Raw genomic sequence first — 21,021 nt, 5'->3', positions numbered from 1 at the left:
GTACTGCTGTTGGGACGGTCTCACCTTGAGAGGCTAAGATGTGATCTTGAAAAGAAGCTAACCATTCACATATCTGTGGGAAGAACATTCTAGAAAGAAGGAATAGTAAGTGCCAACGTCCTGAGAAGGGAGCACATCTTGTTAGAAGGACAGAAGAAAGGCCAGTATGGACAGAGCAGAGCAAGTGAGCGGCAAAGAGGCCGGGGATCGGGTCCTAGGGGCAGGCAGGGACCCATGGATCCCGGGATGGCCATGGGCTGTGGGAGAAGCCACCAGAAGGTTACAAGCAGGGAGTAGTAAGGTCTGTGCTTTAAAAAGATCACACTGGCTTCTGGGAGGAGAAAGGACTCAGGGGCGGGGAACAAGAGAGACTCCAGGCAGGGGCTGGAAGGTGGCTTGGACTAGGCTGGTAACCATGGAGAAGACAAGCTGGAAAGGGATTCAGGACATATTTTGAAGGGAGAGCTACCAGGACCTTAGAATAAAGCCAGTAATTCCGGCATCTGTAAATACTCACTGACTATCCCTATTTGAGTAGCTGTATACACACACACACACACGCCTCCTTATATACAGTCTGGGGTGGTGGCCCAGACTCCAGACTCTGGAGCCAAAATGCCCAAGTTCAAATACCAACTTACCCACTTGCCAACAATAAAACTTAGTAAGTCTGAAACCTCTCTGTACCCTGATTCCTCATCTGTAAAATGGGGGCAATAATAAAGGTGCCTTCATAGGGTTGTGGTGATGATTAAATTAGATATTGTAGGTAAAGCATTTAAGGAAGAGTGCCTGCCATGTAGCATAATTTTTTCCTCTTGCTGCTGTAACAAATGACTACAAGTGTAGTGGCTTAATTAAAACAATACAAATTTATACTTCTACAATTCTGGAGGCCAGAAGTCTGAAATCAGTTTAAATCAGCTAAGGTCAAGGTGCCTGCAGGGCTGGTTCCTTCTGGAGGCTCCAGAAAAGGACCCACTCCTCACCTTTTCCAGTTCTTGGAGGCTGCGGCATCCCACGGATCCTGGCCCCGTCACCCCGACCTCTGCTCACGTTGCCCCTCCCCTCTGTGACCTTCCTGCCTCCCTCTTGTAAGGACCCTTGTGGTTATATTTAGGGCTCAGCTGGACAATCCAGGATAATCTCCCCATCCCCAAATCCTCACACAGCCCCTTTTGCCATATAAGGTAAGGTTCACAGATTCTGGGGGCTAGGATGCCAATAACTTTGAGGACCTTTATTCAGCCCATCATACATGGTAAGCAATAAATAAAGATTAATTACTATTATTACCATTATCATCGTGATTACCCCCTCAGCAGTTCCAGTGTGTATCCGTAGTCCCCTCCTCTGTGGGAGAGAAAGGGATGTGGAAAGACCCCTGTCTAACTCCCAGAAGCCCCCTGAGATGAGGCTCTGAGCCCAAACCAAAGCTGGCTGTGATGCTGGCTGCATCAGGCAGAGGCCTCAGTCACTGACTGGTCCCATGAGGGGCTGGAAGCAGAAAGCAGACGAAGCAGGAATGTGCCCACAGGCCTCAAGGAGAGTCAGAGAGGGGCCTGTGGAGCACAGGCTAAGGCTTTCTGATGGTGCTGTATTCCGTGGGCTCCTCATGGCTCCTGCTGGGAACGTGGGTGCTAAGGTACCCCGTGTTGCTGTAGGTTGGCTCCTGATCCAAGGTGTCCAAAGACAGAGCTGCATATGCAATGTGCTCCCTGGGGGAGGGAGCCTGCAATGAGATGTCCTCGGGGTTAGAGAGGCTGGCAGGAGGCTGTGCCACAGATGGAGGAGGCCTTGGAGGGGCCTGGGGAGATAGACCGTCCAGGGCTTTTGGAATCTACTCCCAGGCCCTCCAGCGTCCCCTCCCTCCACTCTGCCAGGTACCCTGAGCTCCAGCCACAGCAGAAGACCCCCTCCCTCAGTTCTGTGCTGGGGCAGCGCATTGTGCATGGAATCCCTGGTCACTTGGCCTGTCTGGGTCTCCCCTGGTCAGCACGAGGACCGCGTCTGACCCGGCTCTGAGTCTCCCAGTGCTGAGACCTGCTATGGAGGCACTTTCAAAGGCCAAAAACTAGCGGGAGCTCTGTAGGCAGATCTTTCAATGGCTGCAGCTTCACCCGGCGCCCACCCTCCTCCTCTGTGCCCACATGGGCCGGAGAAAGCCCATCTTCAAAGGAGGGGGCAATGGCAGGTTTTGTCTGAGCCCCACAGCAGCCCCACCAAGCACATACCATGGTGACATACTCCACTTCCACTTGGTTGGCCTGAGCAGAAGAGGAGGAGCTCCTGGAGGCCTTCTTCCGGGAGGAAACAGAGGAGTTTCCAGTCTGCTGAAGGCTCAAGTTTGCGTAGCAGATGTCGCTCTCCAGGGTCTGAAGCACCTAGGAGAGGATGCACAGGTTTCTCTTCCAGGGAGGGGCACCTGGCTCTCTGCCTCCCCAGGACCCTATCTCTCAGCTTCCTCTACAGTCCCCACCTCCTCTGTCTCCCACGCCTGCCCCCTCCCGGCCCTCCTCCCTTCTGGCTGATTCCAGCATCCTCCCAGGGCCCTTGCCCAGGCAGTGCAGCTGGATTGTGAGTATATGGACATTTTGGCACAGGGTTTGTTGGATACATTTGGATCTCTGTGTTCCTGGGAGATGGAAAATGAGGAAGGAGGGAAAGGAGCTGGCTGATGTCTCTGGTCTGAGCTCGGGGACGCTCTTACCTGCTCTGCGGACATCCCAGCAGCTAAAAGACAAAAGCAATTAGAGTTAGAAAGCCCATCCAGTGACTCACAGGCGTGCTCAGGTCTGAGGAAGAGAAAGGATGAGGTTCCAGGCTCAGAGAGAGGAGACTGGTTCTAATTCTGACTCCTCAGATGACACACTCTGGGACATTGGTCACTTCACCTCTCTGAGCTCTGAGCTTCCATTTCTCCATCTAAAAAATGAGACCTTGGCCCACCTGTTCTCCCCATCACAGAACTATCAGCTGCTCAGGTGGCCCTGCCAGCTATCAACTCCCCTGGGATGCGGCTCAGCCCACAACCTCTGCTGGAAGTCCTGCCTGTAATTCCACCATTTCCCCACCTGATTCGTCATTCAGGGGTCAACTCAAAGTCACACCTGCCTTCCCCAGCCCCCCAGGCTGTTGAATCCCTCCCTCCCCAGCTCCCAGGGCACTTGATTTATGACTATGTCATCACGCTCATCCCACTGAATTCTGATTAGTCTCCCGGGGCGGTGTGGGCTGCTGAGTGGCCAAGCCTTTTTCTCCTGTGCTTTCCTGGTGCGCTGGCCGTGCTCCACCAGTACAAGTTATCTGCGGAGACAGGATTGCTCCAAGCTGCCCTCTAAGTGGTTCACTGTATGGACCAGTTTCAGGTGCTCTCTGGTTCCTATTTCTTTCTGTCCCTGCCCTCCCCCTGCCACCCTTACCCCTCCTGCTTTACAGACAACAAAGAAACACCTTCAGCAGACGACACCTAAACACCCTCGGCTCTTAGATACCGAGGGGGGCAGAATGGACTTAGAACTTAGATCACGGACAGTACATTTGGGAGAAGATGTGATGAACAAGAGTTAGGCTCCCCTCTTCCCAGACCACAAGATTCCCCAGGCTGTGGGGGAGGGAGCCGTGTTACTTTACCACTGGGCCCCGTGAGAGCTTAGGTCCCAGTGGGTTCTGAGAAAAGGAAGAGGTGCAATTACTGTAAGAATGTGGAAGTGGAGCCAGACAGGAAAAGGGTTTGGCTGAGGCCAGACCTCGTGATTGACGAGTGCAGGCTCGTGAGCAGACGCCCTTCCTGAAAGGGCAAGTTTACACAGAGCAAGTAGGGCAGCCTGAGAAAGGGCCAGGGCAGAGGAGGAGCAAGACTAGGAGTTGCCGCCGAGCTTTCTGCTGAAACCCAGAGGGCTGTGTACGTGTGGGTACCTGCACATGCGTCTGTCATTTGTGAGCTCACCTGTGTGTGCAGGCACACATGTCCAGGCACCATGTGTGCATTCGAGTGTGTGCTATGTTGTGTGTGCAGGCATGCACACATGGGTACACGTGTTTGTGCATGTGCGTACATTCACTCGTGTGTGTATACATCCGTGTGTGTCTGTGTGTGTGTGTGTGTGTTTCTCTCTGTCCCTATGTCAGCTCAGTACCTCCTTGGCAACCACACGAATTCTACTAAAGTGTCTGGGTACCCTAGCAGGGCTGCTAGTCTAAGACCATTGCCACCTCTGCCAGCAAGAGTCAAACCAGGAAACAGACAGGGAGGCTGAGCAGAGAGGCGAGAAGAGCAAGGAGGGAATACAAGGCAGATCTAACCCCAAACCTCGTGGGCTCACCTACAAGCTCCAGACCTCCCTCCGGCCCCATCAGACTACCAGCTGCCATGGCCTTTGGGACAGCGTCCCCTCCAGACTGTGTGACCAGATGGCTCCCGAATGATCATGCTGGCCATCAGCCCCACACACTTCCCCACACATTTCCACCCAGCCCAGCCCCAGCCCAGTGACAGCCAGGTCCCTTCACCTTTCTTCTGTCGCTTCATCATTCTCCAAGCCACGAGTGAGGCCACCACCAACAGAAACAGCAACACAGCAAAGACGAGGGGAATGAGGACGCTGAGATTCATGAAGACACTGCTGCGAACAACAGAGGATGCTTCATGCACCCCAGCCCCCCTCCCGCCTTTGGCCTTATCCCACCCAACTGGTAGCAGTGTCGGACACGCACCACTAGACCTTTTGACTTACAGGCCTGTGGTTTCCAGCCTGGGAACCCCCACTTCTGGGTGCCCTCAAAGATGTTTTTTTAAAAAAAGGAGAGGAGGGTTCCACAAAGTGTTTCAATGGGTCTAAAAGCCAAGGAGAAATTTTATGGCAACAGGTTCCGAAAAGGCCTCCCTGCTTCTACACTGGCCTCCACACTGGTGGGACAGTGTCCCTTACCCTGTCATCTGTGTTCACTCAGAACCTGGGAAGGTGACTTCTTTGGAACTAAGATCTTTGCAGATGTCGTCAAGTTAAGATGAGGTCATACTGGATTAGGATGGACCTTAATCCAATGACTGGTGTTCTTATAAAAGGGAACTTGGGGAACACAGACATACAGGGAGAAGGCCATGTGGTGACAGAGGCAAAGACTGCACTGATGCTGTCACAAGTCAAGGGAACCACCCGAAGCCAGGAAAGAGGACTGGGACAGGGTCTACACTGGAGCCCCAAGAAGGAGCCAACCCTGCCGACAGCTTGATTTCATTTCTGGCTTCCTGAGCTGTGAGAGCAAGTGAGAGGAGCCCCCAGCATTCCTGAGCCGGAGACAAGCTCTGGCTGGGACCCAGGACCACAGAGGGTCCCGCCGTCGGAGGAGTGGGCCACCGGGAACAGCACAATCTGAGCTGGCTTACCTGCCGCCGTTGGAGGGGTGGCCTCTGGTGTCTCCCGTGGTGACTGGCGCTGTGAACGTGGTGGTAGTGGAGGTGGTGGTCGGCACTGCAGCTGGTGCTTGGCGTACAGACCAGATTACCCACTGCTCGGCCTGCTCACCCACCCCCAGCCCTGCCCGTGGCTCTGAACCTGGGGGATGGGGGGGAGCACGGGCTGCCCTGGCCTGAGGATTCTGGAGCAGGGCCACGGCAAGGGGCCTATAGCCTGGACCTTCACATTTCCCTGGCCTCTAGGAGCCTCAGAGCCTCAGAGGCAGGTGGGGCTGGCACAGGTCCAGGGAGGACACCAAGCAGAACCTGGAAGGTTAGAGGGGCCCAGGGTTGCCCCAGGACACGGGCAGCTGGAGTTCAGCTGAAATTTAGATACTCCAGCTGCTTATGACCAGGCCTCGGCCAATGCCCCTCCCCCCCCCATCTTATGCATCCAGCAAGGAGAGGAGCAGGATGGGGGCTTCCCCGGGGGGTAACACACCCAAGACCTGTGACTTCAAAGGTCAGGACCAGCCCTGAACAAAAGCATAGGGTTCAGGAAGAGCCTTTACTTGGGGCAAGTTATTAGGCTTCTAAGATGGGGATGCGTATTTCTCAGGAATATTGTCAGGATTCAAGGAGACAATGATCGTGCTGTGCTTTGCAAGTATAACGTGCCTCAAGGGCTCCGGGTGTGGTGGGGGCTCTGTTGGCTGTGTGCCCGCCCCCCTTGACACAGGAGCCCTCTGAGCTGGTGCCGCCTGCCCAAGGGTCAGCGGAAGGAGAGCCCAACAGATAGACTCATTCGCACCAAGGCACTGAGACCCCTGAGCCAACGTGCCCAGAAGCGTTTGCATTCTAGAAGGACTTAGGAAGAGAACATCCTTAATCCCGTATGTGTAAATGGCTCAGGATGGGATTTCAGCCACCAGGAATGCAGCCCTTTGACTGTGGAGGCCTTTTCAGACCCCAGGAATTAACCACAGCACCCCCGCTGTGCTGGGTCTCTTTCTCTGGGACTGGATATGGAACAGGGGGTGGGAACAGGAGCTATGAAGTCCCAGTCCCAAACTTCAGAAGGGGCAGGAACCCCTGGGCACCAAAGCTCCCAGGAAAGCATTGGCAGGAATTGGGGTCTCTGGGTCCATGGAAGAGGGTCCCTTTTGCCCATGGGCTGAAACTGGGACCATCATATTTATCTCCTTGGGCAAGAGACTCAGGCACTGACTGTGCCAAGGGAAAAATAATGTGCCAAGAAGGGCTTGATCCCATCCCGGAGGAGGCCCTGGGAGCCATGAGAGCATCTAAGGGAAGCCCTGTCCCTCCCCATCCCAAGTGGCCAGTGGGGGTCCTATGAGACCTCAGGACTCACCCACCCCCTGTGACAGTTCCCTCTGCATGACAGTTAAGTCACCTAAGATGGACCCCAGGGACCAGGACAGGGCAGGCCCTGAGAAGACACATCCACACATACACATACTCTTACCTGGGTCAACGGTCACTTCAATTTGGACCCCCAGGTCAGTTCCAGTTCTCTCAATCCCACACCAGTAAGTGTCTGCATCGTTCAGCCTGAGCTTCTCCATGGTCACAGTGAACGAGCGATTTTTCTGATTGTCCTTGATGGACACACGGTCCTTCTTCACCTCCTGCTCTGATCCAGTGGTTTTAACAACGAACTTGCAGCGGCCCCAGTCAGCTCCTCGACACCACCACTTCACGTAGTTCTTATACCCAGGGCCGTATTGACACTGCACAGTCAGCGAGCCCCGCTCCAGGCCTCTCGCTGCTTTTGGACCCATGATGGCAGCTGAACCTGGAAAACACAAACCATGCACCTGTCACCTCCCACCCTGAGGGCAGGGCCACAGCCTCCTGCATTGTGGAGAGTTTCACTAGACCTAAGGGCCTGAGTAAAACTGAAGAAGGGAATATTCCTTACACATGAAGACATTTCATCCTTCAAACTTCCACTGGGTCAAGCCACCAGGAAAATCCTATAAAAGCGCAACCACAGATCTCAAGGAAACAAAATGTTGACACTGAGCAATAATAGCTTCCTGTAGTTCACCCCTTCTCCCTGTGTATGCCCAGGAAGTCTTTATATTTCAATCAATTTTTGTTTGTTGGTTTTGCGATCGTCTGTGTTATGCTGGCCTGATGGGGAGGAAAGACCAGAGGACCCATTTCCACAGAAGATGATTTTGTACTGATGACCTCAGAGGTCCAGGTGAAGAGGCCCCATCACCCAGCTGTTCCTAAGAGAAGCTGTTCCTAATGGTTCTAATTGCTTCTAGTGGTTCTACAATAAACCACCCTGGCAGGAACGCCTCTGAAGTCGACCAAAACAGGGATGCCAGTTGGCCCCCCACACTGTGGAATCCACATCACACAGGTCTCGTCGTCTTCCCATCGAATTGCTTTGGTTCCTTTGTCAAAAAGCAAATCTGTGAGTTATTGATGGATTTCCCATTCTGTTCTGTTGATCCATTTGTCTGTCCTTATGCCAATCCATTCTGTCTTGAGCACTGTAACTCTGCAGTAAGGCAGGTATCAGAGTAAAGCAGCATTTTCTTTTATGTTCTTCTTTCCTTCACTTCCTCACCCTTGAAAGACTCAGGATACAGAGTGTTGTTTCTTTACTGTAAGAAAATAACACTCACACAAGATGGAAAATGGCAGCGGTCACTAGGTCTCAGCATCAGACCCTGAGAAGTAGCGAGGACCACGGCAATCCAGAGAGCAGATACCCCAGGCAGAGGCACGGCCCCGTCCCCCTCAGGCCGTTGTCCTCATGCAGGAGGCAGGCAACATAATTTCGAATCTTTTCATTTTTCTGCAGTAGCCCAAAACCTGGGTTTGGGGTTGGAACCTCTCGATTTTAAACCATTGGCTTATTTAGAAGCAACAGCGATCCAGCCTATCACAAATTCTGTCTGCCGGCCGAACATGCTGTCCAGGCTCAACTCAGACCCATCCTCCTAAGGGAGGTTCTTTCTGTCATTTCCTTTGTGCATCTTTATCAGGATTAATAGTAGAGACCTGCTACTTTCACACAATTGACCTGGCAGACTTCCATTTTTTGGTGCTCTGCGATCATAACACAAAGAGTGCAAAGGAATTTTTGTTTCTTTAGGATCTTAATAATTTGTCCACAAAACTATCTGGCAAATCTTTATTGGGGCAAATTCTTTGACTACTTAAATTTTTTTTCTCCGTGAATATTGACTTATTCAAGTTTTTTTTCTCATTCTTTAATAAATTATATTCTTTTGTTTTCTTTTTCCCTCAAAGTTACCTATTTTCTGGAGTATGTGTTAGCCTAAAATTCTGCAATTATAAAGCATCCTCTTACAATTAAACTTTTGATACCTATTATAATAACAAATTTTGATTACACACGCTGTTTATTTTATTGATTACATGTGCCATAATATTCCCTTCCTCACTGATTTTCCCCCTTCCTACTTTTTTCCTGTGTTAAACCATTTTGAGATTTAGTTAGTAAATTTTGCTGTTTTTATTTCCTGAATTATTAATTTCTCACATGTATAATTTCATTTCCTTGAGATTACTGCTTGTTATCTTTTCCTAATTTGCTAAGTCAAAAACTGTGATAATTTTCTTCCTTTCTAAAATTAACTGAAGTGCATATAAGGCTAAGGATTTACATTTTTGCCCACTTTTAAACTTGAGATATAATTTCCTATCAAAGATTTTATCTTTGAAAGTGGTCAGTGGTCTTTAAGATATTCACAAAGTTGTGCAACCATTAACTCTATCCAATTCTAGAACATTTTCATCACCTCAGAAAGAAACCCTGTACCCATTAGCAGTGATTCCCCACTTCTGTCTTCCCTGAAGCCTTTGGCAACCACTAATCTACTTTCTGTCTCTATGGATTTGCCTTTCTGAACATTTCATGTAAATGGAATCATGCAGTGTACCACCTTTTGTGTCTGGCTTCTTTCACTTAGCATAATGTTTTACAGATTCACCCATGTTATGATGTGTCAGTGTTTCATTCCTTTTTGTGGCTGAATACTATTCCATACTATGGATATGCCACATTTTGTTTATCCTTCCATCAGTTGATGCCATTTGGGTTGTTTCTACTTTACATACCACTTTGGAACACTGTAAAAGTGGTTTTCTTATAAAACAAATCATACATCTGGAAATTCTACTCCTAGGTATTTATCTAAGAGAAGTAAAAACAAATGTCCACAAAAAAATAGAATTTTCATAGCAGCTTTATTCATAATAACCACAAATTAGAAGTAACTCAAATGCCCACCAACAGGAGAATAGATAAATGGTGGCATATTCACAGCAATGGCAAACTATAAAATAATAAGATACAATGAATTAGTGACATACAAAACGACATGGATGAATCTCAAAAACATGCTGAGTGAAAGATCAAAATAGAACACCCTTCATGATCCCACTTACGTGAAGGTGCACATCAGGCAAAGTAACCTCTGGTGACAGAAATTACAGCAGTGATTCGTGGGTCAGGGAAAGACTAGAAGGCACTAAGGAACTCTGGGTGATGGAAATGTTCTGTATCTTGATAGGAGTTACAAGTTACATGCATCTGTTGAAACTCATAGAATTGTACACTTAAAACCTATACATTTTACTATATGTAAATTATACCTTCATTTAAAAGAGTCTTGTGGGATGCATCTAGAGTTACGCTTAAGGACATTTTATGGTATTAAATGCATATGTTAGGGGGAAAAAGGGCTTAAATTTAATAAGTTAAACATCTATTTCAAAAGTTAAAAAAAACAGAAGAAGTGGGAGGAAAGAAGAAAGTAGAAGAAAGGAAATAATAAAGTTTTTTAAATTTAATTAACTAGTTTATTTGGGTTTATTTATTTAATTAACTTTTTTTTTTTTTTTTAGTGGAGGTCCCGGGGATTGAACCCAGGACCTCGTGCATGCTAGGCATGTGCTCTACCACTGAGCTGTACCCTCCGCCAAAATAATGAGGTTAAAAAAAATCAATGAAGTAGAAAAAAAGATATAATAAGGAAAAATCAACAAAGCCAAAAGTTGGTTAAAAGTAAATAAATAAATAACCCTAGTAAGATGTTCGTGATAGAAAGAAAGGGAACTAAATGATGAATATCAGGAATGAAAATGGGGACATCACTACGTATCCTGCACACCTTAGATAATAAAAGGATAAGGTAATAATGGGATAGGATACTAAAAGGACATCTAAACAAGATTATGTCAATAAATTTGAAATTTTAGGTGGAATAGGTGCTCAGCAAAAATAATACAAAATGCTAAAATAGCACAAAAAGAAACAGAAAACATGAATAATCTTACAGCTACTTAAATAAATCAAATCCATTATTAAAAACCTCCACAAAAGAAAACTCCAGACCCATACGGCTTCAATGGAGATAGCTAGGAAACACTGAAGGAAGAAATAATGTCTATCCTACACCAAAAAATTCTGGGACAAAGGAAAGAGGATGCAATCCCAAATGCACTCAGTGAGATTAACATAATCTTGATGCCAAAATCTGACAAGGGCAGAGCAAGAAAGAAATATTACAGGCAGATATCACCTATGAACATTAAGTGCAAAGTCTGAAACAAAAAAATCACCATGCTGAATCCAGGGACATTTAAGAAGGATAATGCATCATCACCAAGTTGGGTTTATGCCAAGAATGCAAAATTGTTTGGCTGTTAGATAATCAACGAGTGCAATGTGCCTCATTAACCGAGTAAAGGAGAAAAATCATATGAGCATCTCAACAGATGCAGACAAAAGTATCTGAGAGAATTTAACACCTATTCATGGTTTTTCAAGACTCCTAGCACAATAAGAGTAGGACTTCCTTTATCTGATAAAGATTATCTATTAAAAGCCTCAGCAAATACCACAATTGCAAGACATTGGTGTGCTTTATAATAATGTATAAACCTGGACATTGATTCTGTATCCACATATCACTGTATATGTGATATTTTCTACAATGAAGAAATTTTTAAGATAAACCAACAGCCAAATTATTTTTAACAGTGAAATACTATAGACGTTCCAAATGAAATCAAGAATATGATTTCCATATATGTATATATAATGAGTTCCCAATATATACAGTAACTTGATGTTGGAAATTCTGGCCAATGTAATGAGACATGGAAAAATAGCATATAATTATTGGGGGGAAATAATAACATTTAGAGACAAATTTTTAATCTAAGTTTAAAAGTATTTTAATTTATAATGGAATTTAATAGAGTGGCTAAATACCCAATAAATATATCAAAATAAATGGCTTCCCTATAAACCAGTAATAAGTAGTTGGAGAGTGAAGTGGAAAAGTGCTCACTTACAATAGTAATAAAGTTACATTAAATACCTAGGCATAATCTTAACAGAAACAATCAGGGCTTACAGAAAAAAAAATCATACACAAACACAATGAAATTTTCTTGACAGATATAAACTTTTAAATATAAAAGAAGAGCTATATTATGATCCTGAATAAAATGCTATTTATTGTAACAATTTACCTTCTTCCCAAATAAGCTTATATATTTAACTCCAAAATCCCTGGAACATTTTTGGAACATGTACATTTTTTCAGATAATCTCTATCCATACACATGTGTGTATCTGTATGTGTATTATACATAATAAATATTATATAAAATATATTATACTGGATATTATTTGAATAAATGAACAGACGAGAATTTTTAACATCTTAAAGATGAGTAATGAGGAGGGACTTGCCTTCCAGATAGTAAAATGGTACAGCCCATAATAAAGAAACCAGCATGGAATTCTAACAAGACTAGACAAACATATCGGTAGAACAGAGTCAATAGTCTAAAAACAAACCTTGTCTATTTAAGAAATTCACAGATACCATAGAAGACTAAAAAGATAAGCAGGGAAGGGAAAGTTTAGGACATAACCCTATCCTGTCACCTCTCAGTATGCTCCATTTAGGTAAATTCAGAGAGATTAAGGAGGTCAGCATAAAACAGCACAGCATTTTTTAAACTGGAAGAAAGTACAAGAGAATCTTTATACAATTCTGGATGACAGGGAGAACTTTCTAAACTTAAAATTAGTGGACTGACTGCATCACACAAGAAAGAGTCAGTGAATTTGACTATATGTAGCTATACTATATATTGCATATATAGTAGTATATATGCAAAGGTAGCTCTTGGAAAAACCAATTTTCAAAAAAAGGACTGAGGGGGAGGGTATATAGGTCAAGTGGTAGAGTGCATGCTTAGCATGCACAAGGTCCTGGGTTTAATCCCCAGTGCCTCCATTAAAAAATTAATAATAAAATAAATAAATAAATAAACCTAACTACCTACTCCCCTGCAAAAAAAAAATTTTTTTTAATTTTAAAAAGGACTGAAAAGGCAAAGAACAGACTGAGAGATATATTTAGAACACATAACACAGAAAAGGCTTAATAGTGGTTCTCTTGATGAAGAGTGTATACAAGAAAAGCGTTAAGACCCTATTCAGAAAATTGATGAGCAGTAAGAGGAGGCAAGTCACGAAGAGGAAATTCAGTGGATAATAAAACTCAAATATCTAATTTAAGTAATCTAGCAAATAAAAAATGTGGAAGACACGCCATTTTTCAGACATCCAACCAACCAAGTTTTAATGACTCATGTTTTGCTGACGTGGACGGGATGGACTGGGCACTCGGAAAAGCTGCTGGAAGGAATATAACTGATTCAACCATACAGAAAGCAATAAGGCAGTTGTGGGCATCAAACACAGTCATGCCCTTTGCTCCAGTAACTATGCTTCTAGGATTTGGTCCTCAAAAAATAACCAGAGATGCTAACAAAAAAGTGTGCCCAAAGATTTGTTACCAAATAATTTACAATAGCAATAAGAAAGGAAACAAGGTTAACATCCATCAATTAGGAAAATGATAAAGTATATAATGAAATACAATGCACTGATAATTATGCTTAGAAATATTTTTAATTATGAGGAAAATTCTCGTGTGAAGTGAAAATGAGAGTTTTTTTTAACGTCATGCACAGTAAAATCTCAACTAACTGTTAAAATAGGCATAGAAAAAAAAAGATTAAAAAGAAATAAACCAAGATGTTAACAACTGGTTGCCTTGGGCATTAAGGCAGATACAAGGTTCTTTATTTTTACTAATTTCTTCATTTTTTTCCTGTACTTTCCTAAGTGCCAACAATGAGCATTTATTATTTCCAAATCATAGTGGGGAGAAATAAATGCCTGGATAGGGCTGTTTAATAGTGTGATAGGCAACCTAAACCTTACATGGCAAAAAAGGAACTTTGCAGATGTAATTAAATTAAGGATCTTGAGATGGAGAGATTATGGTGGCCCAATATAACCACAAAGGTCCTTATCAGAGGGAGGCAGGAGGGTCAGAGTGAGCAAAAGAGAGGTGACAATGGAGCAGAAGCTGGAGTGATGTAGGGCCACACGCCAAGGAAGGCGGGCAGCCTCTGGGAGCTGGAAGAGTTGAGGAATCGGATTCTGCCCCCAGAGTCACCAGGAGGCATGCTGCCCTGCTGACTCATCTTAGAATTCTGATCATTAGACTGTAACATTATAAATGTGTGTTGTTTTAAGCCACTAAGTTAGTAATGTTTCCCAGCAACCCTAGGACTCTGATGTAGACAGCCATTGCATCTTTGGTTGCCATGTCTCAACTGAGCATTTAGTATTAGGTCTGCCCCTTTTACTCTCTATCCACTCACATCTTCAACCCTTCCATCCAGGTGCCCACTCCCCATGAACAATGGCAGAGTACTGCTGTCAGAACCCTCCCGCACAGGGGCAGCCCAGAGCTCCAAGAGGCAGCACCCTCATCATGCATGGTTACTCTCAGCCCAGATGATGGGGACTAATCCCCGATCAAGTGGAAGCTGAGCCCCAGTGGGGAGGTGACTGGCTCGCGGTCTAACAGTCAGGACTGGACCCGCCTCTAGCACAGCAGGGGACGTCAGCTAGTCTGGCTCTGGATCAGCACACTTGCGATCTTGTCCATCTCTGCCACCACTTATGGTGAGGCTTCATTTGGGAAAGGCAGCTGATTTTTCTGTGAAAAACTTACGGTAATTGTAAGTCTCTCTCTTTTCTCACAGAAAATGAATGCTGTAAAGCTCAGTGGGAACTTCCTGGTTGATTTGTGTGTGTGTGTACTTTTAAAACAGTGAACTCTTCAGAAGAGGGAAGCAGTGCTGGTTAAATGTGCTACTTGCAATCAGAATTTCCATGGGAGATGCTGGTGACAGGTGGCACAGAAGTTCACACTGGCAACTGGGTTCCTACTAGCACACAGCTGTGTCTGTTCCGCTTCAGAGAAAAATTCCCACTCTGCCTCGAGATCATTCCTAAACCAAAGCATGCAAGCACACACACCCACACTACCCAAAACTGCTCACCATCAAGTTCCCCTGTTCCCAGGTGTCAGAGGGGAACAAGCAGTCCTTTAAGTGCATTCCTTGCTTTTCAGTTTGTCTCCTAACTTCTCACCCAAAGTCTACCTTCTCCGTTTCTACCCCAAAACTCTAGGCTGAGCCACACATCTCTCTCCTCCCCAAGACCTTTTCCCCAAATAGTTAATAGTAGCCTCCCAATCGGCCCTAGCAGGCGGTTGCGAAGCGAGTAAGGACGTCACAAGGCCTTTCTGTTCCTTAGCCGTACCAAGGCCAAGCTCATTTCCACCACAGAGCCTTTGCGCTTGCTCTTCCTGTGCCTGAAAAGCTGTCTCTGATCTGAAGTGCCTGCTCCTTCTTGTCTTCCAGGTCTCAGCTCAGATGGCTCCTCCTCAGGGGGCTCCTTGTAAGCCCACCCTGTGGAAGGCACTCCCACCGGCCCGTGAGTCTCCCTCACTGTGTCAGGGGTCTAGCTCAGCTTTGTTCGCAGCACCTATCACTGCTTGGAAGTATCATTTTCATGTCCATGACTGATGGGATGAATAATCAAATTAGACCACATGAAAGAGTCATAGGTCACATCGGGGTGTCTGGTTGCCCTGAATACCCCATTCTGGAGCCTCAGATCCACAGGTGACCACAGAACGGCAAACGCCACCCAGCAACTTTCCTCAGAACTTGACTGCTCCTGGCTCTTCTCTCTGCTCCTTGATTATTTCCTTATTGAGATATAATTCATATACCATGAAATTCACCCTTTTAAAGTGTAGAGCTCAGTGGTTTTGTAGAACTTTCACAAAACTATGCAAACGTCACCACCAATTCCTGAACAGTTTCATCAGCCCAGAAAGAAACCCCATACTCATCAGTGGTCCCTCTCCCTTACTCCCTCCCCCGGCCCCTGGCAACATAATAATCTACCTTCTGTCCCTATGAATTTACATATTCTAGACATTTCATATGGGTGGAATCATACAATGTATGGCCTTTTGTGTCTGGACTCTTTCACTGAGCTTAATGTTTTCCAGGTTCATCCAGGTCGTAACATGTGTTAGTATTTCATTCCTTTTTATGGCTGAATAGTATTCCATGGTCTGGGTATGCCACATGTTACTTATCCATCCATCGACTTATACACATTTAGATTGTTTCCACTTTTTGGCTGTTATGAATTATGTTGCCATGAACAGTTGCATACAAGTTTTTCACATGGATAAATGTCTTCACTTCTCTTGGATATATACCTAGGAGTGGAACAGCTAGGTCATGTGATAACCACCTGTTTAACATTTTCAAGAATGTCAAATTGTTTTCCAAAGTTGCTGCACCATTTTACATTCCCACGGGCAATATCCTCTCCAGTTAATGTTAAGACTCTCAATTATTCAGTTCTAAGAAAGCAGAACTAGAAAGATTTGGTCAGGGGGCAATCATATTGTTCCCTCTCCGTTAGATGCATTCACTCATTCAACTAATACTTACTATTTGTCTAATCTACACCTACTATGGCTGTAGGCACAAAAATCCCAGCCCTCCTGAAATTTACATTCTTTCAAGGCAGGGAAAGGAAGAGGACAAACAATGGAGAAAAACAATGCAAAAGTATTGCTATTTTAATTGGAGTCATCAATGAAGGCCTCAGTGACAAGGAAAGATGTGAATGATATGAGGACTGGAGGCTGTGGCTATCTGAAGAAGAGCGCTATGGGCAGTTTGAACAGCAAGTGCAAAGGCCCTGAGGCAGGAGTGTGTCTGGCATGATCAAAGAACATTTAAGAGGCCAATGTGGCTGGAGTGGGTTGAGCCATGGGGAGCAGAGTAGGAGATTAGAGAAATGATGTGATGAGGGGACCCAGATGGTGAGCATCTTGTAGCCTCTGTAAGGACTTTGGATTTTCACTCTGAGTAGGATAGGAAGTCATTGGAGGGTTTTGACTAGAGGAGAGAGAGGCTCTGGCTTACATTTTCAAAATATCAGTATGGGATATGAGAGGAGAGACGGATACTCCTAGGTTTTGCCTGATCACCTGAAAAGATGGAGTTGCCGAACACAGGATGGGAGAGGAAGGGACTTGAGGGGTGAAGATGTGGTCAGGTCATATTTGAAATGTCAACATCTGAGTGAAATTGTCAAATGGACAATTGGATAGAAGATTCTTGAGTTCAGGGAGATGTCCAGGCTAGGGATACAAAATCAGGAGTCATCTGTATAGAGACGGTATTTAAAGCCAAGAGAGAAGATGAGATCAACAAGAGAGTGACTCTAGATAGAGAAGGCGCCCAAACACTGAGCTCTGAGGCCCCCCAGCATCCCTTTAATCAAAACGGCACCCTTCAACTTCAAGTTGACTTCAACCTTCATCTCTGTTCACCTCTCAGCCCCTCCTCTCCTCTTCTTCTACCAAGCTTACCTCCTCTTGACATTTCCGTTTCTTCAGCAACTTCTACTGTTTCCTTCTACCCCTAAAAGTCTAGAATCACCTCTCTCTCCCCGTCTGCTTCCCTTCCTTCCAGGCCCCCTTCACCCTCACTCCTTCCCCAGAGCCTTCCCTTGCTCATCACACATTCCAGAAGGTGACCATGCTGGAACGAGTATTCACCAGCCCTGCTGAGCAACCAGGGCTCCTCTGCTTTTCCCTGACTAGGGAACCCATCCATGTGCCCATTTGAATTATCAGCCCCTGGGTGGTCAGGAGTTATGCCTGGTGCTGGTTTCATTATTAAGACCATGCTCCATATTTCTGCGTTGGCAACCATGGGCACTGAAACACCGAGTGAGGGAGTGAGTGGATGAAACACACAGGCTCATGACTGGGAGGAACTACTTAGAAACGGGGTTGGTTTCTCAGTAGGTCACCTTGCTAGATCCCCTCCCCCACTCCGCCAGCCACTTCCTCCTGCCCAATAAGCTTTCCCCATGAATGCAGACCCAGGGCCCACTCACCTGAAAGCCAGAGGATGAGAAGGAAGAGCAGAAGCAGGTGCATCTTCTCTTCACACAGGTCCCCCTTGATGGAGCCTCTCAGCAAGAACCAACTACAGCCTCCTTCATCTTCCAACCCTTCTGCTTTCGCTCACTCTCGCTCTTACACTTCCTCCTTCAGTCCCTTCCCACTGGTGAATAACTAAAAGAGGAAGGAGGTGGAACGGGTGAAATTTCAATGCAGTTAGCAATGCAAGAAGAGATTATGAATAAATTCTTGAGAAATACCTCCCTGTCCAGAGCCATGGTGGGTTTTCTAAAAGGAGAAACTTTGTGACGCCTTCTTGGTCTTGAAGTTTGCCAACCCACCAGGTCCAACCAGCTCTTACTTAAGCCTTCCCCTCTGGTGGGAAGATTGGGTTGGGGGAAACCCAGCTCCTTCAGAGAGGAAGTGGAGAGCCAAGTCTGATGGACACAATGCCCTATACATGGCACTTCAGGGGTAGTCAAATTCCTAGGAGTCTGGAGGATCAGGAGTTCACCTGCATTATGAGGGGGCCGAAAGCAGAAGGGTTGGAAGGTGAAGGAGGCTGTAGCCTGTTCTCGCTGACAGGCTCCACCAGAGGAGAGAGTCTAGATTCCAACTAGACCAGAGATTGGAATGAGGAGTTGAGGGTGATATCAAAACCCAAAATACCTACTAAAAGAAAGGGACTCAAAGAGTAGGGACACGTGCACAGGGAAGTACTGGTCCAATGGGCAAGAAGGGCCTCTGTCCTGAGAGCATACCCGAAACTCTGATCACTGTGCCCTAGCTTACACGATGAGAACCCGTGGATCTTGACTCCAGCCTGAATCCTCCAGAAAGTTGTCGATTATACCTTCCTGAAGAATCCAGCTCATTGTTCATGGCTATTAACCCCTCACCCCTCACCCTCCAACACACACCTTATAATAACTGCCTGTTGAAGTGGGAAAAAAAGAAACAGCAGCTTGCCCATCTGGCTCCCCTCTTTCTGATAAACTTGTGACCAACTCCCACTTTTCTCCCTCATCAGAGTCCCAGCAAGGCCTGGGGTAAAGCCCAGAGGTTGGAAAAGGATTGGTTCTTTCTCATATTTTGCTCCTGGATCCACTTTTGCTGTGTGCCACACACACCCTGTGACATCTTGAGGAGTGAGTGGGTCCCAGGCAGAGACAGAAGCCACTCACATCCTAATCAGGAGTGGGTAGGCATCAGGAGGGTTATTTGCACAGAAAAACACAGCAGCTGATAAGACAGGGCTTCCCAGGATGTGGCCAGAATCAGCCTCTCACTTTACATATCTCCAGGCCATAAGGTCAACAGTATGAGGTGAGAGCTCGGTCAGCCCCTGGTCCACACTGCTGGGCAAACCCATCTGTGGCCCATGGCACTGTACAGTTATGCTGAGAGACATCAGCCCTCAGCAAACAGGGACACCTGTTTGGCTTCCAGGAGAAATGGCTGAGGAATTAAGCAAGGTGGTGCACCCTGAAACACAAGGGGCAGATGCTTCAAGAGATACAGGGTAAACTTTCCTTTCTTGGGCACAGGCAGTAAGGCATGAATAGTCTCTGAGCTGCTCAAAGTTCTGCCTGGGGTCCAGCCCTCTGATCCTGGATCAAGAACAGAGATTTCCCCTTTGAATCAAGAAAGGAGAATCCTCAGAGCATCTCTGAGTGATCTCTGTCGAGTCTGTTCCTCCAAACAAGTGCCTCTGGGGACTGGAGGAGCATCAGGCTATTCTGGGGGTGCTGTGTCCTCAAAGTCCCATAAGAGACCCTCGTCCTTACTTGGCCATTGATATCTGCGTGAGTCAGTTACCTCAGCGGGCTTCCCTGTCCCCACCTGTGAACAGGGACTAGGTAGATTATCTGAGATGCCCCCTGCCTTGAAGCATCTGTGTGTGCGCGCGCGCATGCGTGAATGTGAGAGTCCGTGGGCACATGTGTGCGTGCATGTATGGGCATGTGCGGTCTCTTCGTGTTTGTATGTGGGCCTGTGTGTGGGCGCTATGTTACACGTGTGCATTGCACTGTGCATGCTGGTTCTATGTGCACACATGGAGTGTGTGTGTGCTCGTGTATTATGTTGTGTTGATGCAATCACTGGATTCTGGTTACAAGGAACAAAGACTCGCTCAAGCTACGTCTCTTGGTCATATCAGACTTAACAAATCACAATCTTTTCAGAACCCAATCTGTTCTCAGGTGGAAGAGCTCCTGTATTGAAAGGGCTGGCTTCGCTGAGCCTCTCCCACTCTGGATTAGAAAGTCCACAAAAAGTCTGTGGCAAGACCCACTTGAGAATTCCAAAAGCAAAGTCTAAATCAGGTGGAACTGAAGAAAACCAAGGAACTAAGCCTCTCAGGTGACGAACAAGAAGCAGTGTTCAACCAGGCCTCATCAGGACCAGAGCAGATGGTTGCCCACAATCCAGGCCCCTCGGGACTGAAGGGGCCTCACTCTGGGCTCTGCCACCATGACAGCAGCTCTGCTGTGCTCCCTTCTTGGCTCCACTCACCAGGGCTTCTAGCTCCTTGCATCTTTGTGGAAGTGAGGAAGTGAGGCAAATTTTTGCCACGAATCTGATGGAGCTTAAATGTCAGCGCCCTTTCCTCCATCAGGCTCCTATATCAAATTTTGTATTCATACTTTGGGGATCCTTTTTTCTTAAAAGGAGCCCCCAACGATGTATAAGCTTCAGGCTTGTGAGAGATGATCCCACCCTAGATGACTACCCCATAGCTATTTGACTGCAAAGTTCTTCTCACAGAGAGGTAGAGTCTGCCCCACTTCCCCATGAGTTTGGACCAGACTTGTGGCCTACTCTGCCCAAGAAAATCTAGGTGATGGTGCACCACTTCCAAACCCCAGCCTCTGGAAGCCTCCTGCATCTCCTCTTGTTTCCAGGCACCTCTGCTTCTGCCTTGAGAACACATCAGGCTAACCTGTGGCTGGACTGAGAGACACATGCAACAGAGCCAGGCTGCCCTAACCAACAGCCAGCTGACCCTCAGACTCGCCAGAGAGCCCGTTTGAGGCCAGAAGGAACATCCAGATTAAATTGCCAACTCACAGACTTGTCGCGGGCCACTGAGCTTGGGAGAGTTCATGGCAGCATTATTGTGGCAATAGAAAACTGAAAGAAGACCCCACAAAAGCTAGACCCTCCCCTACAGCAGCTGCCTCATCCTCCACTCCATGGCTTTGGCTGCCCCATGACTTCTGT

At 46.5% G+C, this 21,021-nt stretch overlaps 2 protein-coding genes across 6 annotated transcripts in view; one reads left to right on the top strand and one right to left on the bottom strand.

The window, feature by feature from the left end:
- The window catches only part of LOC135323122 (ras-related protein Rab-44-like), a gene marked incomplete at its 5' end in the record, with an annotated part of 48,041 nt that overhangs the window by 16,443 nt on the left and 10,577 nt on the right, over window positions 1-21,021 (top strand). The window lies entirely within an intron of this gene.
- CD300LF (CD300 molecule like family member f) lies at window positions 1,226-17,962 on the bottom strand. Of its 5 annotated transcripts, none has more exons than XM_031469030.2 (7): window positions 17,790-17,962; window positions 6,885-7,214; window positions 5,390-5,438; window positions 4,513-4,622; window positions 2,711-2,733; window positions 2,235-2,384; window positions 1,226-1,807 (listed from the first exon to the last, which is right to left on the bottom strand). In XM_031469030.2, exons 1-7 carry the CDS (start codon window positions 17,830-17,832, stop codon window positions 1,577-1,579), a joined length of 936 nt encoding a protein of 311 aa, XP_031324890.2. In that variant the 5' UTR covers window positions 17,833-17,962; the 3' UTR covers window positions 1,226-1,576. The 5 variants fall into 5 exon arrangements, with proteins under 5 accessions (XP_031324890.2, XP_031324889.2, XP_031324888.2 ...); XM_031469029.2 differs by having other exon boundaries at window positions 4,513-4,625; window positions 17,790-17,961; XM_031469028.2 differs by having other exon boundaries at window positions 5,390-5,486; window positions 17,790-17,960.

This window comes from Camelus dromedarius, chromosome 16 (genome assembly GCF_036321535.1).
Source record: "Camelus dromedarius isolate mCamDro1 chromosome 16, mCamDro1.pat, whole genome shotgun sequence".
Lineage (NCBI taxonomy): Eukaryota > Metazoa > Chordata > Mammalia > Artiodactyla > Camelidae > Camelus > Camelus dromedarius.
Note: the sequence above shows the minus strand (reverse complement) of the source record. Positions and strands in the feature narration are given on the sequence as shown.